Genomic DNA, 18,560 nt, shown 5'->3' with positions numbered 1-18,560 from the left:
CATCAGGGTGCCCACACGTTCATCAGGGTACCCATACGTTCATCAGGGTACCCACACGTTCATCAGGGTACCCACACGTTCATCAGGGTACCCACACACACATTCATCAGAGTATCCACACATTCATCAGGGTACCCACACGTTCATCAGGGTACCCACACACACATTCATCAGGGTGCCCACACGTTCATCAGGGTACCCACACGTTCATCAGGGTACCCACACATTCATCAGGGTATCCACACATTCATCAGGGTACCCACACGTTCATCAGGGTACCCACACACACGTTCATCAGGGTACCCACACGTTCATCAGGGTACCCACACACACGTTCATCAGGGTACCCACACGTTCATCAGGGTACCCACACGTTCATCAGGGTACCCACACGTTCATCAGGGTACCCACACGTTCATCAGGGTGCCCACACGTTCATCAGGGTACCCACACGTTCATCAGGGTACCCACACGTTCATCAGGGTGCCCACACGTTCATCAGGGTACCCACACGTTCATCAGGGTACCCACACATTTATCAGGGTACCCACACATTCATCAGGGTATCCACACATTCATCAGGGTACCCACACGTTCATCAGGGTACCCACACATTCATCAGGGTACCCACACACACGTTCATCAGGGTACCCACACGTTCATCAGGGTACCCACACGTACCTACACTTTCACCAGGGTACCCACACATTCATCAGGGTACCCACACACTGATCAGGGTACCTACACCGTTCATCAGGGTACCCACACGTTCATCAGGGTACCTACACATTCATCAGGGTACCCACACGTTCATCAGGGTACCCACACATTCATCAGGGTACCCACACGTTCATCAGGGTACCCACACGTTCATCAGGGTACCTACACATTCATCAGGGTACCCACACGTTCATCAGGGTACCCACACATTCATCAGGGTACCCACAAGTTCATCAGTGTACCCACAAATTCATCAGGGTACCCACAAGTTCATCAGGGTACCCACACGTTGCCCCTATATCGCCGTCTCTTTCCCTTCCGAGTGTCAGAGACTAGGAACTGATCCGGGGTGAGCAGTATGTCCTGTGCCGCCGACTCATTGAAGTAGAAATTGCCATCCGAATCTAGGTTAGTGATTACTGTTCTGATTTCCAGAAGCTATTCTTGGTCATAGGAAATGATGGTGGAAACATTATGTAAAAAACTTGTTAATTTCAGCACAAAAAAAAACCACACAACATAGCAGAACTGGTCAGGAGCCCGAAAAAACAGCCGCTATACATTCCATCGGCGTTCTTCACACGGATGCACGCCACGCATACACGCATACACGCACGCACAGCAGACACACAAACAAACACACCAGATCACCAGATCAGTACAGATGAGAATCAGCTTTAGAACACAACATTCCATTCCCTGCAATGCTATCCCTTATGATGTTAAGCCCCTCTAGAGGAATGCTGCCCTTTCTCTTTGACCCAGTTTGGTAATGGTGGTAGGTTAGTGTGTGTGCATGTGTACGTGTGTAGAGGTGCTCTCGGAACCAGAACCAAAATCTTGGTTTTCAGTCCCTCTTCAATATCACTCACCTGGAATGTCTGTGCTCCTTCTCCACGGACGATCCTGCAGGAAGAGTTCAGCTCCATCTGACCCTGAGGCTTCCGTATAACGTCGCTCTGAAAGACCACGAGGAAGACCATAGGAGTTGGCAATACAGCTCAAACAGATCTGGGACCAGGCTATTGTTGAAGTAATTCTGTCAGAAAAGCACATAGTGGTGACGTGTGGCGACTCACAGGAGACTTGTAGTAGAGTATCTCTCCGTTCCTCAGGATGAACCAGCGTCTTTTCCAAGCCTTCACCTGACTGCCCATCTTCAGCAGGTACCCTGACTTCTCCAGCATCTCCTGTATGGTCACTTCCAGCATTATTATATTGTATGGTATGGTATGATTTTGTTTAATTTTTGCATTGTATTGTACGGTAAATGGACACTCACGGGCTCTCGCAGGCTCTCACAGGAGTATGAGGATGTTCTCTGGACTTTGTGCTCCGGCTCAGAGTAGTCAGAGTCCAGGGAGTAGGCATCAGGTGGGATGGCGTAGTCACTCTCAGAGCTGATGGACGACATGGACACACCTGGAGAAATCAAAGGTCAGAGGTCAACAAATTGACAGACAGGTGACTCAGATGACCGACAGCTGATGGACTTATTGACATGCTCTCAACTGGTCCTCAGGATGTTGCTGTATGGTCCCTTAGATGCTTAGCTAGCCAAGCACTCATTTAGTACTAGTTTACATGTAAGTACTAGTTTAGTATTAGTTTACATGTAAGCAGGCCTCCATGTGTAACTGTGTTGTTGTCTGTTCACACTGCTATGTTTTATCTTGGCCAGGTCGCAGTTGTAAATGAGAACTTGTTCTCAACTAGCCTACCTGGTTAAATAAAGGTGAAATAAAAAATAAATAAAAAATAGAGAAGAACCATAGCTTGTTGGTCCCTGGTACAGTACAAAAAAGTTGAGAAAACCTGTAACTACACTATATATAAAAAAGTATGTAGACCCCCTTCAAATTAGTGGATTTGGCTATTTCAGCCACACCTGTTGCTATCAGGTGTATATAATTGAGCACACTGCCATGCTATCTCCATAGACAAACATTGGCAGTAGAAGGGCTTTACTGAAGTGCTCAGTGACTCAGTCATATGATGCCACCTTTACAACAAGTCAGTTCGTCAAATTTCTGCCCTGCTGGTGCTGCCCCCGTCAACTGTAAGTGCTGTTATTGTGAAGTGGAAACATCTAGCGCACAGAACAGGACCACCGAGTGCTGACGCGCGTAGCGCGTCCTCGGTTGCAACACTCACTCCCGAGTTCCAAACTGCCTCTGGAAGCAACGTCAGCACAATAACTGTTTGTCGGGAGTTTCATGAAATGGGTTTCCATGGTCAAGCAGCCACACACAAGCCAAACATCACCATCCGCAATGCCAAGCATCGGTTGGAGTGGTGTAAAGGTCGCCAATAATTGGACTCTGGAGCAGTGGAAACGTGTTCTTTGGATCGATGAATCACGCTTCACCATCAGGAAGTCCGACTGACGAATCTGGGTTTGGCGGATGCCAGGCGAACGCTACCTGCCCCAATACATAATGCCAACTGTCAAGTTTGGTGGAGGAGGAATAATGGTCTGGGACAATTTTTCATGGTTCGGGCTAGGCCCCTTAGTTCCAGTGAAGGAAAATCTTAATGCTACAGCATACATTGACATTCTAGACTATTCTGTGCTTCCAACTTTGTGGCAACAGTTTGGGGAAGGCCCTTTCCTGTTTCAGCAAGTCCCCGCAGCAATGTTCCAACATCTAGTGGAATGCCTTCCAAGAGGAGTGGAGGCTGTTATAGCAGCAAAGGGGGGACCAACATCCATATTAATGCCCATGATCATGGAATGAGATGTTTTGACGAGCAGGTTTCAACATACTTTTGGTCATGTAGTATATGTTTCTTCTTGTGTCAGGGACCAACAACCGATAGTTATTCCTAGTTGGAAGACCGTTTACACTAAAATAAGCACCGGAGAACAGACTAAATCCGTGTCAGTGAACTATGAAGGATAACAACGCTGATGTAGCAATGCTCACCCCTCTTGACGGCGCGGGGGCTCCCAGGGGTGCTTCCCTTCCTGTCTGGGCCAAGGGTGGAGGTCCTGAGGCTGGCCAGAGAGCCACTGTCGTCCTCCGAACCAGAGTCATCATCATGCAGGGGCACACTGCTGATCTGAGTGGCTTTCTGCAGACACACACACAGGAGAGACTTTTAGATATTCCTCAGCTCATACCACAGTCCACAGGAAGTCGATATGTCCTTGTCAGTCTGTCACAACTCGAGCTACTGTAGAGTATGGCACTTACCCCTTTGAGTGTGGTATACACGGGCACACTGATATTCTTGTAAATCAGGTGAGTGAACGGTCCTGTGGAGGGGTACTGCGGTAAGCTGGATCCTGCAGAAAGCACGAGATGTATGTGATCCAGAGAGAACGCAAAGGTGATAATTATAGCTGTGTGTCTTACTGCGTTTAAGTCCCATTGTTTCATCACAGCCGATGGGGGGAAAAAAACAAGGTTTCCGTCCTTACACATCTCTTCGGAGAGCTCATAAAAGCTTCCCGGATCGCACCTGCACAGGTGTTACTTAGCCCGGTCTTGTGAGAGGATGTTACCATCAAAAGGACCACTGACAGATCCCATATTGTAACCCCCCACAGACACAGAGAGTCTTTTCCAACATAAGCAGGGTAACTCACCTCGTCCAGGACCTCTGGCTCCTGCAGTCGCCTCTGATACTCTCATCCCCGACTTGGCCACAGCATAGATACGGCTCTCCTGTAGAGCACATAGATCAATGTGCAAGCATGAGTGTGTGTTTGTGTTCCACAGATGTGGTCAAAGATATTGGCAATAGAGCTCTCGCTCTCTCTCTCTCTCTCTCTCTCTCTCTCTCTCTCTCTCTCTCTCTCTCTCTCTCTCTCTCTCTCTCTCTCTCTCTCTCTCTCTCTCTCTCTCTCTCTCTCTCTCTCTCTCTCTCTCTCTCTCTCTCTCTCTCCTTACCCTGAAACTTACCACAGGTGAGATAGATTAGCAGTTAACAAGAATCACTTGCCTCCAACCAAATTCATTTGAATGATAAATTATTAAGTCATTTATTTTGAACTTTGAAGTGAAAAATCTCAACTTTAGTTTGCAATAAAAAAAAAATTGGGGGGGTCCTGTGCATGTGTAAATCAAACAAATACACATATGAACTATGAAAGTTTTTTCAATTCCAACTTATTTTAGAAGACATGGTGGCAGGGTGTCAATATATTTGACCTCATCTGTATAACAATACTTTGGCTGCTCTCAGCCACTCTACAGGAACACACACGTACACAGATATGAGACAACTGCAAAAAAACACTTAGAAATACAGCATATATTACATATTACTCGTTACATTTAACAAAAGTAACGCATTACTTTACAATATTACTTGGTGTGGAAAGTAACATGGCATATTAGTTTGCGTTACTTTCATGAAAAAAGATAGGTTACTTACTAACGCAGGTTTGATCACTAGCTTCTTTTATCTGTGGCGCTGCTTTCCTGTGCTAGTCTACACGTACTGCGCTATATATATATATATATATATATATATATATATATATATATATATATATATATATATATATGGGCTGTTTAATTAGCCATAATATACTGTAAGCCAAACATCTGGACAGATTTCCTATCTTTTCATTCAAAATGTTTCTCTCGAGCCACTAGTTCTGGTTAGAGACCACACACTTGACACTAGACGGGAAAGCCCTGCTATCACAGAAGTGATCCATGGCAATGATCAGCGGTGCGTCCTCTATACATTTATATGGACAGCACCTGTTACGACATTTGTCTCCAAACAGCCCTTCTCCGCTCGCTCGGGAACTAAATGAGGAAACAAGTCGAGATCGGATCATGGAAACACAAAGCGACTGTAATAATATTACCCAACTTGAAAAAGTAACACGTTACTTTACTCCGTTGCTCATGAAAGTAATCTGATTACTATATTGATATTGATTCCTTTTGTAACGCGTTACCCTATTGATTCCTTTTGTAACACATTACCCTCAACACTGATCTTACCCAGGAAGGGAACCGGTGGAGAGGAGGGGTGGGGGGTTTCAGGACATCTGGGTCCAGCAGTTCCAGATCCTCAGCCAACCTAACAAACACTTGTTCCTCGGGAGGACCTTTGTCCCCGGCCCCCTCCACCACCCCCTCCATACCGTCAGGCAGCCCGTCATCTATATCTGTCTCTTCCAGGACATGATTGCAGTTGGAAGGGGACACAGGGCTCTACAGGGTGCAGAAGATGCAAATACAACAAACAAATGCTACAATTGAAACTACATCAAGTGAGTGAGGTCAGGTCCTCTTTTTTTTCTCCGTTGTTACGTGACAGACGGTTGACTTCAGGCACCCTCTCACTGTTTTTGTACAACAGGATAGAGTTGAGCAGGCTCCCTCTCTTTACCTGGGTGCTGGAGGCCATCATGTTTGTGGGGACATTGATGTGGTGCAGCCGGTCCAGACCTCCAGGCTGGGGCTGGCTGTAGTGTTTCTTCACCAGCTGGACGCTATCGCGGGGGGTCAGGGGCGTCCGCAACTGTTAGTTCACAAATAAAGATGACATGACTGATTGAAATTTGATTGATAGATTGATGTGGTTCAAGTTCAACTAAGTTTATTAACAGGTTTACATCCCAGAGCGGCCATCACACATAGGTACAGTCAAACAGTGCAGGAATTCTTGAAAGTTGGGACAATCATTGTCTGATTTTGTAACATTATTTGAGCTTAAAAATTACATTTAGGGCAATTCTATAAGGGGAAAGATTTGTTTTTAGAATGTTCAAAATGTTTTCGATAGTATTCATTTCCATATCGGCTCTATTCCTGGAAATGCCCTTGTCCGAAGCAAAGGATCCCAATTCTCCCCCCAAAAGGTGTTTCGAATTCTAGAAACGGCCATTAATGAATATGAACTGAAAAAGGTCTTATGTAATTTCTTGTATTATAGCTCTCTCTAACTTTAAGGAATATTTTTCTCGTCAGATGTGTCTAAAATCCTAAATGAACTCAGGAATGAGCAGGGTTCGCTCCCCCTTAAGTACCCCTTGTTCATGTCCTCACTACATGTCGTGCAACAAGATCACTCAAGGTCTGTAAAGTTCTCTTCATACTATTTTTTTTCCAAATCACCATGGTTACAAGCATAAACTGTCAACTCCAGCTCCCGGATAGATTAAGATAAAATAGAATTTTGGTTCAAATATGTTGATTTTAATGAGGTTTTAGTCATAACGCCACTCTACATTGACACTTTTTTTATGCCACTTGAAATGAAGAAGAAAAATGACATTTTTGTCAACTCTGTAAAATACAAACCCTGTCAGGTTTTTGCTTAACTTCAATTCTGTCAGATTGCTGAAAGATCTGAGAGAATGGTTCAGTTTCACTGGGGATTTTAACAAATGCTTATTTTCATCTTTTATATTTAGAGGCGAAAATGTGTCTGCTTTGAGTATTTGTTGTCAACTCCGTCACTGATGGCTAACCCCCCTAAGATCGTTTTTACCACTGTTCCGCAACATATGCTTAAACTATTGAAGTATTTGCTGTGCTTGATCTGAGGCAGAATGTTTGCTTTATAAATGTTGATTCAAGTTCTGAATCTAGAAAAACATGCCTAAATACTAATGAAATTAGCCCTGGAGCATTATATACTGAGTGTACAAAACATTAGGAACACCTTCTTAATATTGAGTTGCACCCCCCTTTCGCCCCCAGAACAGCCTCAATTTGCCGGGGCGTGGACTTTACAAGATGTTGAAAGCCTTCCACAGGGATACTGTTCCATTTTTACTCCAATGCTTTCCACAGTTGTGTCAAGTTGGCTGGATGTCCTTTGGGTGGAGGACCATTCTTGATTCACACAGGAAACTGTAGAGCGTGAAAAACCCCAGCAGCGTTGCAGTTCTTGACACTAACCGGTGCACCTGGCGCCTACTACCAAACCCGGTTCAAAGGCACTTGAGTCTTTTGTCTGGCCCATTCACCCTCTCAATGGCACACACACACACACACACACACACACACACACACACACACACACACACACACACACACACACACACACACACACACACACACACACACACACACACACACACACACACACACACACACACACACACACACACACACACACACACACAACCCATGTCTCAATTGTCTCAAGGCTTAAGCATCCTTCTTTAATAACCTGTCTCCTCCCCTTCATCTACACCGATTGAAGTGGATTTGACAAGTGACATCAATAAGGGATCGTAGGTTTCACCTGGATTCACTTGGTCAGTCTATGTCAAGGAAAGAGCAGGTGTTCCTAATGATTTGGACACTCAGTGTATAGCGCAATTAAACAATACAAAAATGCGTTCAGAGATTTGTATTACATATTAAGTTAGACTTATTTGTATTACATATAATGTTAGAATTAAACAATCAAGGCCTATGTAAATGTAAAATGAAATGCCTTTTATGGTGTCTGACGGAGAATTAGGAGGCTGTTCCTTTACATTGTGTGAAAGCCGATACTTTGGTCTATCAAAATATATACAGTATTTCAAATGTTGTTAATATTAAGAAACAATGTGGGGGGGAAAAGTACAGATCGTTCCGTTTTCCAAGAATCCCTGAGTCACAAGGAATGTACGACACAGGTGCACAGATACAAGCAAGGGAAAGAGCACTGTGATGACAGGTGATTAAGGGCCACTAGTTAGGAATGTAGAACGTATCACACCTTGGGTAAGGTCATGCTGGTCCCAGTATGGGAGGGTAGAGCCAGGGTCTGGGAGGTGGTCTGGAAGGGGTGGGAGTTAGACGGAGAACGGCAGAGGAGAGGGCTTTTAGGGGTGGAGGTGGGGGTAGGGGTGTCAGGGATACCGGGACCCCCGTGGGTTGTTTCATAGGTGGAGGAAGAGGAGGAGGAGGAAGAGGAGGAGGAGCGGAGACTTTGGGAGCGGAACTTGCTGCTGAGCTCGTCCGAGGAGTGGTCTCTGGGAGTAGCACCACCTAGTGGTTGGTCTTGACCTCGAGTGGTTGGAACAGGACTACCAGGTCCAGCCCTAGTCTCCCTGCCCCTGCTGCCCAAACAGGGAGTGTTTGACAGGGTTACTGTCACTGTGCCGTGGCCTGTTGTGTCTCTGTCCCCTCGGTCACCGCTCCGTTTACAGGGCTGCTCTGACCTGTCCCCTATGCCTGTCTGTTTTCCCCAGCTTGTCTCCTCCTGGACTGGCGGGGTCCCTGGACATCTTGGGGGGTATAAGGGGCTGCAGGGTACCTGGTGGGTGTCTGTGGAAGGAGAGGTGGGTGGTCCAGGAGATGAAGGGTTCTCCAAGATAGCTATTGAACAAGAGGGGAAAATATAGTCAATCTAGCGACACAACAGCAGCTTTTGGCAATATCACAACATGCTCTGAAGAACATAGACCAACATACTATCAAAGTGACATAGGGTGTTACTATCAAAGTAACATAGGGTGTGCTCCATGGCTCTGTGCTGGGCCCCCTTCTCTTCATAATCTACATACTCCCACTGGGACAGATCCTTGTAGTTGTTATTGCAGGGAAAACAGTTGACTAGCAGCTGGCAAGCATCCAAGGCCTCTGGGCGAGGTGTGCCTGTCTATTAAAACAGAGTGTGGCACTCTCAGAGAGTATTCTGGGTAGATTAACTGAAGTTCCCATGAGTTTTGTACAACTGTGGTGGAAGGAGGATCACCTTGGAGTTTGTCCTGGAGCATCATGATCTGTTCTGCCTGCTTCAGGTTTGACACCTTCAGTTGCTGGTTCTCAATCTCCATCTGAAGAACCGTACAGAAAGAAGATGACAAAGAGTAGAAGTTTTGAGTGAATTGTTCTCGTTGTCTCTATCAACTGATCATGACCCTATGTTTGTGTTCCAGTTGAAATAATGGCAAAGAAATCTTTGACTTGGCTGGTCCATATAGGATTTACATGTACTGTACACGATGCCAGTATTGTGATACTAAAATGTTCCTTGCCAAAAAGAGAACATACAAAGCAGGCTAAACTCCGATGGTCCTTCAAAAACAAAAATGTATCTGCATTATAATCCACATAATAATTCAAATGTCCTGTTGCTGGAGGATCTTTTTCCTCCAAACTGTCTCGAAAAGACGTCCTACATCTGTACCGTGCAAAGTAAACAAATGTGACACTGGGTGACGACACAAGGCTGTTTTTTCCCTACATTAGGACTATTTTCCTCAGGACATTAAGTCCAATTCACGTTTTGTGTCCTTTTCTTCCTTACTTCATAGTATTGTGATACACACTGGTATCGTGACAACAATACTGCATGCTGTATTTGAGCTTACCTCTCGTAGCTTGAATGTAACCCAGTCTTTGATTTTAGCAGCCTTCTCCTCAATGATCTTAGCCTCCTGGGCTCTGACTAAGATCTATAGGCCAAGAAAACAGGGCTTTAGGGTTAGTCAGGGGTTTATCAAAACCCACATCATTATGAACATAAATGGACATGTATGTTCCTTATCTATGGTTGCTTCTCAAATGGCACCATATTCTCTATGTAGTGCACTGCTTTGGACCAGGGGCCATAGAGCTCTGCTTAAAAGTAGTGCACTATATAAAAGGGATAGGAAACCATTTGTGACTCACCCTATAACTTCCATACCTGTTTTTCCAGCTGCACCTCTAATCTCTTTATCACAGCATCTTTCTCCTGCACCTGATTGGTCAGCTCCTGGTACCTTCTGTACAACGAGTTCTCTGATTCGCTGGGTTGTAGCATGTTTGCAGATTTCAGCTTCTCTTCCATGACATGGACCTGTAATAGATCATTAACTACAGTAGGATTACATGCTCACAGACTCGCAAGGTAGACGGGAATAAGCGGGCTCTTTCTCTGACTCTCGGTAGAGGAGACAAAAAAAGTAGAGCCTTCGATGTTTATACGGAGCATAGTGCGGAACTTAGAGGAACGAGAGCGAGACAAAGACAGAGGAAGAAGGTGAAGGAGAGAGAAAGTTCTGAACATCTCTTTTGACTTGTGTGTAGTGGAGACGAGCCTGACTCTGGGCAGACTGTGCTGCAGCGACTTGAGGCGACTGAAGCTTTTCCAGTAACTGAAGCCGTGGTTTTAAAACTCTGCCGTACCCGTTTCTCGGCGCTCTCAGCCCGTTGGTCAGACTCTGTAACCCTCTGCTCCAGCTCTTGCATCTAGGGGACAAAAAGGTTGCCATGGTTACTCCTTCTTACGGGTCAGCTGTGTCAGTATGGGGTCCAAGAGGGTCACTGGAAAATCCTGTGTGTGCGTGTGGTTGTGTAAGAGAGAGTTTGCACTGCCCTCCTTTTGAGGGGTAACTATTGAGCCTCCACAATCACAATTGTTAGCTCTAGTGCTTACACAAACTCAACAACTCAACTCAGAGACGCTGCCATGCACAGGTTCAGACAAGACACATCTTGCAATGTAGGCTAGCACACACACACACACACACACACACACACACACACACACACACACACACACACACACACACACACACACACACACACACACACACACACACACACACACACACACACACACACACACACACACACACACACACTCTCTATTAGCTCTATAGACCACAAACAAACACACACTCTGTTAACAAATGCACACACACACACACACACACACACACACACACACACACACACACACACACACACACACACACACACACACACACACACACACACACACACACACACACACGCACACACACAGCTGTGGGGGGTCTGGGAGAGAGGGGAGCGGGGGTAGAGGAGGGAGGACCCTTGGTTTGTCAAACCTTGTGAGAGTCATTGCACGATACCAATTCAACTCAGACATTTCTCTTCACAGCATGCAATTCTACTGAACAATAAAACCTTGAACATTATCAGGCAAGGTCATCAGAGGGTTTTCAGGAAACACTGAACCTAACTTCATCCTATAGTGGAGGGTGGTCTCGAAATTGCCATATACTGAGCTCATCAGAGGGGGCTACAGTCTGTGTGTGTGTCTGTGTATTTTTTGGTTTTACTATCCTTGATGGGACCTCACAATGATCGTAAAACAAGGTAACGGTGGGGACATTTTCACAGTCCCCACAAGGAAAAAGGCTAGTTTAGGCTTAGGAGTTAGGTTTAGGGTTACAATTAGGGTTAAGGGTTAGGGGTTAGGTTTAGGAATTAGGGTTAGGTTTAGGATTTGGAGTTAGGTTAAGGGTTAGGTTTAAGGATAGGGGTTAGGGAAAATAGGACTTTGAATGGGAATCAATTGCTTGGTCCCCACAAGGATAGTGTGTGTGTGTGTGTGTGTGTGTGTGTGTGTGTGTGTGTGTGTGTGTGTGTGTGTGTGTGTGTGTGTGTGTGTGTGTGTGTGTGTGTGTGTGTGTGTGTGTGTGTGTGTGTGTGTGTGTGTGTGTGTGCGTGCGCGTGTGTGTGACGGGAGTCTCGGAGGAATTATCTGTGGTGAGATCAGATGTTTTTACATTTCTAGAGGACTGGTACTTCAACACTGGAGCATGATAAGCTAAACATAGAGCACAACGATTGAGATACACGTCAGTTAAAGCTTAGCTGTGGAAACCTCGCAAAGACTGCCTCGACCTCTGACATTAATACTAGAATAAGGATACGTTTTGCCCATATACAGTTGAAGTCGGAAGTTTACATACACTTAGGTTGGAGTCATTAAACCTCGTTTTGGCAAGTCGGTTAGGACATCTACTTTGTGCATGAGTGATTTTTCCAACAATAGTTTACAGACAGATTATTTCACTTGTAATTCATTGTATCACAATTCCAGTGGGTCAGAAGTTTACATATACTAAGTTGACTGTGCCTTTAAACAGCTTGGAAAATTCCAGAAAAGGATGTCATGGCTTTAGAAGCTTCTGATAGGCTAACTGACATCATTTGACTCAATTGGAGGTGTACCTGTGTATGTATTTCAAGGCCTACCTTCAAACTCAGTGCCTCTTTGCTTGACATCATGGGGAAAATCAAAAGAAATCAGCCAAGACCTCAGAAAGAAATTGTAGACCTCTTCAAGTCTGGTTCATCCCTGGAAGAAATTTCCAAATGCCTGAAGGTACCACGTTCATCTGTACAAACAATAGTACGCAAGTATAAACACCATGGGACCACGCAGCCGTCATACCGCTCAGGAAGGAGACGCGTTCTGTCTCCTAGAGATGAACGTACTTTGGTGCGAAAAGTGCAAATCAATCCCAGAACAACGGCAAAGGACCTTGTGAAGACGCTGGAGGAAACAGGTACAGACGTATCTATATCCACAGTAAAACAAATCTTATATCAACATAACCTGAAAGGCTGCTCAGCAAGGAAGAAGCCACTGCTCCAAAACCGCCATAAAAAAAAGTCAGACTACGGTTTGCAACTGCACATGGGGACAAAGATCATACTTTTTGGAGAAATGTCTGATGAAACAAAAATAGAACTGTTTGGCCATAATGACCATTGTTGTGTTTGGAGGAAAAAGGGGGAAGCTTGCAAGCCAAAGAACAACATCCCAACAATGAAGCAGGCTCATGTTGTGGGGGCGCTTTTGCTGCAGGAAGCACTGGTGAACTTCACAAAATAGATGGTGTCATGCGGTAGGAAAATGATGTGGATATATTGAAGCAACATCTCAAGACATCAGTCAGGAAGTTAAAGCTTGGTCGCAAATGGGTCTTCCAAATGGACAATGACCCCAAGCATACTTCCAAAGTTGTGGCAAAATGGCTTAAGGACAACAAAGTCAAGGTATTGGAGTGGCCATCACAAATCCATGACCTCAATCCTATAGGACATTTGTGGGCAGAACTGAAAAAGTGTGTGCGAGCAGGGAGGCCTACACACCTGACTCAGTTACACCAGCTCTGCGAGGAGCAATGGGCCAAAATTCACCCAAATTATTGCGGGAAGCTTGTGGAAGGCTACCCGAAACATTTTACCCAAGTTAAACAATTTAAACGCAATGCTCCCAAATACTAATTGAGTGCATGTAAACTCGGAATGTGATGAAAGAAATTAAAGCTGAAATAAATCATTCTCTCTACTATTAATCTAACATTTCACCTTCTTAAAATAAAGTGGTGATCCTAACTGACCCAAGACAGGGAATTTTTACTAGGACTAAATGTCAGGAATTGTGAAAAACTGAGTTTAAATGTATTTGGCTAAGATGTATGTAAACTTCAGACTTCAGCTGTAGGTATGTGCACTGTTTTTGACCAGGGCTTACAGGGCTCTGGTCAAAACTAGTGCACTATATAGGGAATATGACGCCATTTAGGAAACAGATTTAGTCACTCACGGCTGGATTAACACTGACTAAATCTCGGGGAGAAGGGGGGGAACAGAGGGAAGGAGTGGGCGTAGGGTGTTAGTGGTTAGTGGTGAAGTGACTCTTCACCTCAAGGTCAAAAACCTTGAGAATGAGTCCAAAGAAAGGCATTACTGGCCGAGTGAGAAAGGAGTCAGAAAAGTAAACAAAGTCTTCACCACACATTAACCAGTAGTAAAAAGCATATGGTTAGCTTATAGTCAGTCACAAGTCTCTCAGGAAGATTTTAAGCAGGCAAATATGACAACGAGGGGACATAGGAGGTACTTATAAAATGGAATGAACATTAAAGTATCTGACACATCCAAGTAAAGCTTACTACAAGCTCTATGGAGACGCAAGATTCAGAGCATAGTCCTGTCTGGTCCAGCGATGGTGGGTTTGTGCCTATAGGTGACGTTGTTGCCGGTGGTTTGTAGGCCTTGCAACAGGCCTACAAGCCCTCAGTCTAGCCTCTCTCAGCCTATTGAGGACAGCCTGATCACTGATGGAGGGATTGTGCATTCCTGGTGTAACTCGGGCAATTGTTGTTGCCATCCTGTCTCTCTGTAGCGCTGTGTTAGGCATCTCACAGTACGGACATGGCAATTTATTGCCCTGGCCACATCTGCAGTCCTCATGCATCCTTGCAGCATGCCTAAGGCACGTTCACGCAGATGAGCAGGGACCCTGTGCATCTTTGTTTTGGTGTTTTTCAGAGTCAGTAGAAAGGCCTCTTTAGTGTCCTAAGTTTTCATAACTGTGACCTTAATTGCCTACCGTCTGTAAGCTGTTAGTGTCTTAACGACCGTTCCACAGGTACATGTTCATTAATTGTTTATGGTTCATTGAACAAGCATGGGAAACAGTGTTTAAACCCTTCATAATTTTTTTTAACATTTTACCTTTATTTAACCAGGCAAGTCAGTTAAGAACAAATTCTTATTTTCAATGACGGCCTAGGAACAGTGGGTTAACTGCCTGTTCAGGGGCAGAACGAGAGATTAGTACCTTGTCAGCTCGGGGGTTTGAACTTGCAACCTTCTGGTTCCTAGTCCAACTCTCTAACCACTAGGCTACCCTGCCGCACAATGAAGATCTGTGAAGTTATTTGGATTTTTACAAATTACCCTTGAAAGACAGGGTCCTGAAAAATGGACGTTTCTTTTTTTGCCGAGTTTATATACTCTCCGGCGTTCAACATACTTTTGTACTCGCTGAAAATTGAGACGTGCCGTATCATCTCTGGGGGCAGTGTTGTCGTTTGGTTCCTTGATCTGATCTCCAGTATATCTGATCATCAGAATAGCCAAATGTAATCCCAGCGACAGTTCAAACAGTAAACCAACCAAAAATAATCCAAGTATTAACTAAGAAGAAGCTACTGGAGCCAACTAGCTAGCCATGTGCTTTTTTTCTCCGTGACCAAAACATGATGATGTTGTATTTTTAGCTGATATGGGAATAAATAAATAAGCAGCATGGGATAATGTTTTAGGTTACACCGGCAAGGATACAAATATTTGCCAAGGCATATTGTTTTAATTATAAATCGTATTATTTCACATGGAGATGTGGGGAGCTAAAAAGGCTAACTAGCGTGCTATGTTTTTAGCCAGTCTAAAGCCAGCTAGCCAGGCTGCCAGCTAGCTACTACTAGCTAGTGAAGTGACTCTTTCACAAAATAATATGACAAGAAGAAAAACCTTTGCTGTCGCCACCTTGTGAATGTGTATGCTGCTCACGAAATCCCACTTTACCCACGCGAACGCACGTGGATCAACGGAGTGGAGCTTGTAGTAAACTTTAGAAAACAAAGGAGGTCCGAGCAGGTTAGAAGTTGAAGGAGCTGGGAAAGGGAATCAACTTGAGTCATGGGATTGAAGGCTGACATTACTGTGTTTTGTACGTGTGTGTGTGTGTGCTTGTGTGTGTGATTGTGTGTGTGTGTGTGTGGGGGGGGGGGTCCACTGACCAGGCATGAGACAACTACAGTACAGTATCTCAAGTATCCAGCAACTGTTGTTCACTCTGACTGACTTCAGAATCATCTTTCTGCTACATTTAATACATATTTCACCAAGTACCTCAACCAAGTTACTTGTAAGAGCATAGAATCTAAGATGAATATATGTATTACATGTTTATTTAAATGCTTAGTATTTCTTTGTGTGGAAGATAAAATAGCCTAGATTTTCTTTTCAAAATGGAGTCTTGTGTTTCGAAAGTTGAGCTGAGCGGAGTTGTAAATGCTGTAAGGTTGGAAGGTGGGTCGGGTGATGGTATGGTACTCCTCTTCTCTCTTAACACTGAGGAATCCAGAGGGGCTGATAGTATCCAGGGAGGGAGGTGGACAGAGAGAGTGGCAGACAGGATAACAGACTGGACGAGACACAGCGGGTCATCTCATCCACTAACAGCTGATAGCTTCGTCAGCGCAGTTAACTTACTCCTGCTGCAACTATCTTAAGAAAATCTGGACATGAGTAAACAAATGGAGAAACAAGGTCACTTTTGTAACCTTGGTTCTCTGAGAAGATGAGTGAGATGCCCCACAATGGGATTTGCTGATAGGAGGATCACTACAAGAAGAACCAATAACACAATGTCTGTCGGAGACCCTCTGGTTATTCTCAAGCATGTCTCTCTTCTTTGCCCTCTTGCTAGCAGAGAAATGCACTGGGACATCTCACTCATCCTCAGAGTACAGGGGGTTACAAAAGTAACCTTGAGTTCTCTTTCAAATACTCATTTTGATGTCTCACAATGGGTTATGGAGAACTCTCGCATCACAGACATGCTCTCCCGAAGCCAGGGTAGTCCCAACAATATCACCCCTCAGAGCAGTGGTGTCATGGAGGGTATACGCAGGTATACACGGGGTACCCACTTAATCTTTCAGTGGGCATTGCGTATACTCACTTCTTAGTCCCCACAATGTGTGTTGAAGTAGTGTAGGGGAGGTCTACGATTAATAAGGCTGATGGAACAGATCAGAATGTTTCGCTTACAATTCTGACCTATTATTTATTCACATTTTAGGCCCAGCGAAGTGCACGCGGCGGTAGGCCAACACGCAACTGTTCCAAAATAACATTTGTGGGAAAACACCGTTCTTAAATGCACTCTCAGCACACGCGAGCGGTTTCATGAACAGAGATGGAAGGATCTGTTCTAAATTTAGAAAGAGGGGAGATCTAAAGATGCAACAACCATCATGGGTTGATAATATGACTAAGATAATACCTTTGGCTGCTAGACAATGAAAGAATGTTGAAAGGAAACCAATAGTACAGGAGAATGCATATGAGGAAGTCTGTAAAATAATTGCATCCTCGTTTCTATGGTGGGATTTTGGCTATAGGCTACTTTGAAGCAACGTAAGACATGCCTCATTATAGGATGTAAAACGTCCAGGTTTCAAACAATTAGCGACGCTAATATAGCGACGCTTATGACAGAGGGAAAGGCTTCCCAAAAACCTTCTCAATGAAATGTTAACTAGCTACAAAGTCGCCTATGCCTAACTGGCAAAATGATATCATGATGATTTGCATCAATCCAGTGGCCATTTGTTTTGGAAACGACATCTCATGTGCTACAGAAACACCGCTAAGCAAACAGCAGTGCCTGTGCACTTGAATTGAAGGGTAATTACACACGCAAAAATAAATCTACATTTATTGGATTTTCCCCAGACCTCAAAAATGGTCTCCTGATGTTTTTCTATTGAAGTGTGACTTTTGAGAGCAAAAATCTGAAAGAAATGTGAAAAATCAGAAATCTGTCAATTTCTCCTGACTCAGTTGAGTCTCATTTACGGTATCTGTTTAGGCCTACTATTAACCTACTTGCACAGTACAGCTTGGGTTGTTGGCCTGACTCTGAAAGACCAATATGGGATTTATAACTGTTTCTCATGAAAACTTTCACACAGGATGCCTTTCCTTTTTTTTATTTTTTTTAGCTAAATTGAAGTGTACCCACTTCTCTAGGCACCACTTCACCACTGCCTCGGAGGCTTTGTCACCGAGGACAGGATGCACCAACAAAGGTGCAGTGACATCCAGTTGGTAAAAGCTCATAAATGTGTGAGAGGTGGCCCAACATGCTGTATCGCAAATCTCTCGCAAAGAGATGCATTTGAACAGGGCCCAAGGAGATACCTCCAGTGGAATGAGCCCTCAGGCCGTCCGGGGTCCATAAAGACAATTATAATAGCCTCCACTGTCCAATGGAATAGCCGTTGACGAGAGAAGGGCTGACCCTTGTAGAGAGGTGCCCAAGAAACGAACAGTTGCTCTTGTTCTATCCAAGTAAGTGTGCAAAGCGTGTTGTGGACACAAACTGTAGAGACGATTTTCCACCGTAGAAGAGAAGAGTGGCGGGTGGAAACCAAAAGCCAATTAATTAACCCTTGGATAACCCCGGGAAAACTGTAGGCACGAATTGGGGACGGACAGTGCGTGCATCTCACTCACTCGCTTTGCAGGCGTGCAATCAGCAAAGCAGTTTTAATAAGGGAGAGATATGTTCGTCCG

The 18,560-nt window shown here is 44.6% G+C and overlaps 1 protein-coding gene across 2 annotated transcripts in view; it reads right to left on the bottom strand.

Annotated features, from left to right (window-relative positions):
* plekhh1 (pleckstrin homology domain containing, family H (with MyTH4 domain) member 1) overlaps positions 1-18,560 on the bottom strand; it is a 73,173-nt gene that overhangs the window by 29,280 nt on the left and 25,333 nt on the right. For both annotated transcript variants that reach the window (XR_008086305.1, XM_035743567.2), the window contains exons 3-15: positions 10,809-10,871; positions 10,327-10,479; positions 10,010-10,093; positions 9,391-9,472; positions 8,410-9,011; positions 6,079-6,210; positions 5,688-5,900; positions 4,313-4,391; positions 3,918-4,009; positions 3,648-3,795; positions 2,003-2,142; positions 1,800-1,910; positions 1,593-1,679 (exon numbers count right to left, since the gene is read on the bottom strand). Coding sequence is in view for 1 of the 2 variants with exons in the window: in XM_035743567.2 (XP_035599460.2) it covers positions 1,593-1,679; positions 1,800-1,910; positions 2,003-2,142; positions 3,648-3,795; positions 3,918-4,009; positions 4,313-4,391; positions 5,688-5,900; positions 6,079-6,210; positions 8,410-9,011; positions 9,391-9,472; positions 10,010-10,093; positions 10,327-10,479; positions 10,809-10,871 (1,986 nt within the window). In the remaining variant the exon portion in view is untranslated. The remainder of the gene's footprint in view (positions 1-1,592; positions 1,680-1,799; positions 1,911-2,002; positions 2,143-3,647; positions 3,796-3,917; positions 4,010-4,312; positions 4,392-5,687; positions 5,901-6,078; positions 6,211-8,409; positions 9,012-9,390; positions 9,473-10,009; positions 10,094-10,326; positions 10,480-10,808; positions 10,872-18,560) is intronic.

Source organism: Oncorhynchus keta, chromosome 29, assembly GCF_023373465.1.
Source record: "Oncorhynchus keta strain PuntledgeMale-10-30-2019 chromosome 29, Oket_V2, whole genome shotgun sequence".
Lineage (NCBI taxonomy): Eukaryota > Metazoa > Chordata > Actinopteri > Salmoniformes > Salmonidae > Oncorhynchus > Oncorhynchus keta.
Note: the sequence above shows the minus strand (reverse complement) of the source record. Positions and strands in the feature narration are given on the sequence as shown.